Below are 5,967 nucleotides of genomic sequence, written 5' to 3' on the forward strand. Positions count from 1 at the left end.
CATAGAGGATGATAGTGTGGTGTGGTAGTGGTGAGAGAGGGCACGATGGCATGGAGGATGAAGAACAAAGAAAGATGGGGGTGCACAAATGAGGGTAAACTGATGAGCTTGAGCCACACTAAAGGAGGAAGAGAGCATGGCAGGTAAAGCACTAGGTGTGAGGTTGGAATTCCTATCCAAGAAAGACCCTTGGGGCTTTGGGGGTATGCTAGCCCATGCCAAGATTTATGCATCTATATGGGGATGAAATGCAAAGGAGAGGCGTAGCATGGACTCATACCTAGGCACACATAGAATGTACCCACGCACTGGGTAGACGTTCTAAATGTGCCTAGGTATGAGTCTATGCTATGCCTCTCCTTTACACGATCCCCATATAGATGCATGAAGCTTGGCATGGGCTAGCATACCCCCAAAGCCCCAAGGGTCTTGATAGGAATCCCAACGTCACACTGGGTAGGGGCAAGAGAGGCAAGACATGGTTAATGTTCCTTAGGAATCACTACAGGTGAAGCTTTGACCATTAATTCAACTAATGCACTCACGATATATTATGTATAGGCTAGAGTGAATAACAAATCAACACACAAAACGTTGTTTTCTACAAGCCATTTTATAACTAAAATATATAATAAATGAATCCTCTAAAAAATGTTAGGAATTTTTCCATAATTCTAGCATGTAAAAATACATTATGTTGTTGTTTTTGTAGCATTGAGTAGGACTTCTTATACGTGTCTCTTCATCTTATAGATGTGGCTATGGGTGAGCCCTAGTTGGAGCTCTAATATTCATATGCAAGAGAGGATTGGTGGGGGACAAATGTTCATGACCCTTAGAATTAAGGGCCTTAGATGATGACTTAGGAGGAGGGAGGGAGTGGCGTGGTTTGGCCATGTGTAAAGGATCAAGTTTGCATACACTGTTAGAAAGGCCAAGCTTTATAGATTCGATAAGGACGAGAATCAGTAGAAGGAGAGGGGCGTAGCCCGGGTGCTAAAGCACAAGGACACTAGTTAGATTCGTCATATCATGTGCTAGATTAACACCCTCAAGATCTATGCGAATCATATAGGTAATTAAGCGAAAGCTTGCCAACTTCTCGATTCTGTTGTGCTTGATCATTCTATTTTAGATCAGGGTTTAACCTCAACTAGGGTTGCTTATTGCAGATTAGGGCTTTCTTTGGTATCATGGGCTTATAATGTTGTTTTCTCCCCTTCTTTTGCAGTGTGTCCCACAACCAATCTTTATTACACAACATACTCCCTCTCCATGTGGCCAAAGAAGAGGGAGAAAAGGGGCCAAGGAGAAAGAATGGCCTAGCTGCACAACTATGCGGGGTCACCTACTTATAATAACGGATTGCAAGTTGTATCACATTGCCTCCTAGTTTTGTGTCAAAACTAGGAGATGCAGAGAGAGCAAAGACTTCCGCCATGGCTACTGCTGGTGCCACTTGAGCTGCTTTTGTAGCACCTAGCATTCAAGAGATTGTGGAGGGAGGGATACGCTTTGTGTCGGCTTTATAGGAAAGGCCAAGCTTTATAGATTCGATAAGGACAATAATCAGTGGAAGAAGAGGGGCATAGGATAACTCTGACTGTCGAAGCACAGGGACACCATCAAGATTCACCATCTCATGCGCCAGAACAACACCCTTAAGATCTGTGCAAATCATACATGCAATTAGGAGAAAGCTTGCAGCCTTCTCGATTCTGTTGCTTGATGGTTTTGTTTTAGATGAGGGTTTAACTAGGGTTGCCTATTGCAAATTAGAGATTTTTATGGTATCATGGGATTATACTATTGTTTTCTCCCCTTCTTTTATAGTGCGTCCCACCCCGCCATTCTGTGTGGGAGCACCAAGGCAGTGATAAGACATGGGTATGGCATGCTTCAAATTTTGTAGATGTAATGCAAAATTGAAAGATGAACTTTTTTGCATCCGATTCGAAAGCGTTAAAAGTGTCTTTAGCCATTGGGTCTACCAAGGGAGCCTTCACTACCTTCTCACGTGCAATGAAGCTTTGAAACCAACTAATTGAATGGCTTGGTCCTTCAAAAGAGAGGTGAATTTGTACAAACTTGATTGCTAGCTTTAAATTTTATAGCGTGTGATAAATTGATTGTTTTACCTCTGTAATTTTCTATGCTAGCTTTGATTGAGACAACCATGAGAGTGTCATACATGTGTATGCTTTCATGTACCATTGACAGTTTTTTAACATGTTCCTCAAATGCCCAAAGCTTCAAAACCGCATATGAGAAAGCACAAGAAGTGATTTTTGGTGATAGAAGGACACTGAGGAGGAAGCAACTGTTCATAGTAGTTGAACTATTGCTAAATTTGATAGTTGAAGGGAAGTCTACTCTTTATTAAACACAACTTACTCCCTCTCCACGTGGCCAAACGAAGGGGAGGAAAGGGGCCAAGGAGAAAGGAGGATTTTTGGATTTTTGAAATTTGAGATGAAGGTACAATTTTTCACGCTTGTTGGGAAAGTAATATGGCCTAGCCATAGCAACACATGGGTCACCTACTTGTTATCTTAAAAAAAGAACTCACAGCCTTGTTCTTTCGTCGTCTTAAATCGGAGCAGTAAACGAGCAAAGCTCTGCTGGTGGGACAACACACTTAAATATTCAGCCTAAGCCTTGGAAGTACAAAGCTCTAAGGTACTTTTCCCGCAAGCTCTGTAGAGAGAAAACCTATGAGTTGCACCCTCAACTTGGTGGATTCTTTGGCAAGTGTGAGTGCTTCATTCGTGCACTAGGAGCGAAATGAAATTATAGTCACGACACCACCATGGAGGTGGAATGTAGTTCTAGTTGCAAGTTGGAACCATTGAAACTTGGCCTTGGTGTCCCCTAACTATGCACATTTTTTGTGTTGGCACAGTTTTAGAGAAGGGAGGGTGTTAACAGGCCCTTGAGAATGGGTCTGTACTCTGTACATATCTTCCATGGTTGGGCAAGTTTGGAAGAAAATGGTTTTAAAAAAATGGTTATTGAAAACAATAGAGGGCTCTCGATCCGACGGTGGATAGTAGGAGATATTTGCCACCTGTCAGCAAGGCAGGTTCGTCTCTCTCATCTCGTAGAAACGGATCTGTGATGATTTTTGTGCAGGTTCTGGCAGCGTCCTGCAGGCCCTGCATGCGCTCTCTCTCTCTCTCTCTCTCTCTCTCAGTCCTCGTGTGTGTCCTCTAGGGTTTCGCCCCCATGGCTAATTAGCACCGCTTCTCAACACTGCAGCTATGGATGCGCCCGTCTTGTCTCTCGACGCTATGAGACCGCAGGTGCCTGCCCTCTCTCTTTCTCTCGTTTCTCTCTCCGTCCCTTCCTTTCCTTGTACTGTGCAGATAAATTCCAATCCTTTGAGAAAGAGTAACTAGGTTTCCTGTGTTCGCGAACGTAATTAGCTAAATGCAATTGAGTGCGAACGTTCTTGGTAGCAGAGTTTAGGGTTCCTCCTCCTTCAACATGAGGTTCATGAACCCCTTTCCTGCATATGCTGCAAATGCATCACGTTCAAGCGCGCGCGCGCGCGCGTAACGTCGATCGGCCTATTTAATCACTCCACTGTGTAAGGACTCCCATGACTCCATTAAGCTTGACGACTGTGCAGAGAGTGGACTGCGTTTTCGTTTGTTAACTTCTTCTCCCACAAATGAGGAGCAAGACTCCCCTTTTACAGGACGGACTTTAACGCAGAGCTTCACCGCTGTGCTGGGTTTTTCTCCTTTTTTGAAGCCCGTGGAGGAGGAGGGAGCTTTTCCTCTGTGTGTGTGTGTGTGTGTGTGTGTGTGTGTGTGTGTGTGAACGTGTGAGCATGCAGGGCCACAGAGCAAAGGTCGAGTCATTGGTTTGTAGATGGCTTAGTAGATTCTGCACATTGCTACATGCTAGAGTGATATCAAGCTGCACTTAAGGTCTAAGGATACCTTGGTTTCGGGTTGCAGGGTCTGAATGGGTGCAAAGATGTGTCTGAATTAGCTTGGATGCTGCAGAAGGACCTTTGATACCTTGTCCTGTGTCAGTGGTGTGGTCGCTCTACCTACCTACATCTTCATTCTTGCACCCTTGTATCCTCTCTTCATGCAGCCTCTGTCTCAGGAGTTCCTGTCCAGCCCACCACATCCCCTTCATAGGAGCATACAATAAGCCATTTGTATCAACCTTCTCCTCTTTGTCTGTGATGTTCTATGTTCACCCAATCATTTAAATTCTTCTACAACTTATGGAAAGCTCTTAAAGCTCTTCTGTACGATGGAACTCTTGAAGAAACCAAGACGGCCCTTTCAAGTTAGAATTGCCTTTCAGAGGATCCTACTGACCTGCTGGTTGGCTAGCACACAGCCCAATTAAATGGTATTTACACTTGGGTACTTATTCATACTCGGGAGCCTGGCCAAGGGATGTCCGTACAGCCACTGGGCACTCTTGAATAGTGCAAATCCGGCCTCTAATCTTGCCCTTAGCAGGCTGACCATGTCCATGTGGTATCCCTCTACGTGAAGCATGCAACATCCCCTTTGGTCAGTGAGTGTTAAGGGACACATTTTTGAATGAATCCTTCTCACCATGGGTTGAAGAGGAAAAGGCAAATTTGAACAAGCATTTTCTACTACTATTTTCTGAAAATCATGAAGCGGATTTTTCAAAAGTTGAGCAAGCTCGAGGATAAAGCGAACCCGTCTTTTCCCGAACTCTTAGGCTCCGGTTGGAGCACAGGGGACCATGGTTCACCTTTGCTCTATGTCCAATCCGGTGCAACTGTAGGCACAGCTCTTCTTCCTGTGTGGTGTAAGATCTCGGAACTGGAACTTTTTACATCCTTGGATATGGTCGATGAGCTTGCATGACTGCATCATTGGTATATGGGCCGGTTCTCTTGTTATATTCATGTATATAAGTCTTGTTTGGCTTCATATTTTAGCATAATTTATGTAGTACAGGTGGCCCTCTGATTGTGTTTTGCTCTTCTTGGACAACCAGTTGGAGCTTGATGGCTGGCATGTGAATTCCCCTGAAAGAAGTTTACAAAGGAAGGAGGTTGCATTTGGCTGTGTACGACTTGGCAGCTCACTTCACTTGTCTGTTGTTCCTGGCAAAGCTGTGGAGCCTTCCACCCAGAGGTACTATAGCGGAATCGTAGTGTGCATGAGTGGTCTTAATAGGAGGATTCTACTGTGCACTCTTGCTTGCTACTCTTCTTATGCTCTGAGCCCTCTTCTGTTGTTGATGGCAACAGATGTTATTTCCGGGAGTGTTGAATAATGCAGCAGCAAAAGAAAGCTCAGGCTGTAACTTGCTCTTGCTTGCAGTCTAGCTTCCCCTCTGTAACATATTGCCGTTCTCAGAGGACTGTGCCCCTTTTAGAACATGGTGATAGGGGGTTGTCTGTGGTGTGATATTGGCTGAACGGCTCAAATCAGCTTACTTTGGGAGTAATTACTCAAAACTAGTTATGTATTCTAAAAGGATTGGATGATGTACAGCTACCTCCCTTTTTCTCAATGAAGTTGGGAGCTGAGGTTAAGAATCTAGTTTAAAGGGGACTATAGGGTGAAAGAGGTGGATTTTGCTAGTATTTGCACCTTTTCTGCTAGAGATTTGAGGATGAGCAGGAGTCTGTGCAATGTTTTTTTTTAAAAATAGATTTAGGAAACTAGAACTGCTGTATGCAACGCACCATCCTGTACCACAAATTACCACACGGTGTAATCGAGATGCACATGGACTGCCCGCATTGGTCCAATTCAAGTTTGCTCTTATTGCTTGATATTGCAACAGGTTTTGGAGGTCCCTTCCATGTTATTTGCTAGCCTTGTAGATGGGTTAGGTGCTGTCTATGATGATATTTGAGGGAGTTAATCATCATCCTTTTCATGTGGGTTTTGGACCTCTACCAGAGTTCATGCAATGCACAGATCATAGATGTATGGTCTTTTTCTTGTTGAG

General features: G+C 44.2%; 1 protein-coding gene across 4 annotated transcripts; it reads left to right on the forward strand.

Moving 5' to 3' along the window:
- The first annotated feature begins 2,854 nt into the window (after nt 1-2,854).
- Nucleotides 2,855-5,764, forward strand: LOC147616919 (uncharacterized). 4 transcript variants are annotated; one of them, XM_086776557.1, is made up of 4 exons: nt 2,868-3,082; nt 3,259-3,302; nt 5,002-5,141; nt 5,258-5,764. In XM_086776557.1, the coding sequence occupies exons 2-4, from the start codon at nt 3,261-3,263 to the stop codon at nt 5,277-5,279; spliced, it is 204 nt and encodes a 67-aa protein (XP_086632683.1). In that variant the 5' UTR covers nt 2,868-3,082; nt 3,259-3,260; the 3' UTR covers nt 5,280-5,764. The 4 variants fall into 4 exon arrangements, with proteins under 4 accessions (XP_086632681.1, XP_086632683.1, XP_086632682.1 ...); XM_086776555.1 differs by lacking the exon at nt 3,259-3,302 and having other exon boundaries at nt 2,855-3,082; XM_086776556.1 differs by lacking the exon at nt 2,868-3,082 and having other exon boundaries at nt 3,118-3,302.
- Nucleotides 5,765-5,967: the final 203 nt, after the last annotated feature.

The sequence above is a fragment of the Cibotium barometz genome, chromosome 37, assembly GCF_041138505.1.
Source record: "Cibotium barometz isolate CiBa-2024 chromosome 37, ASM4113850v1, whole genome shotgun sequence".
NCBI lineage: Eukaryota > Viridiplantae > Streptophyta > Polypodiopsida > Cyatheales > Cibotiaceae > Cibotium > Cibotium barometz.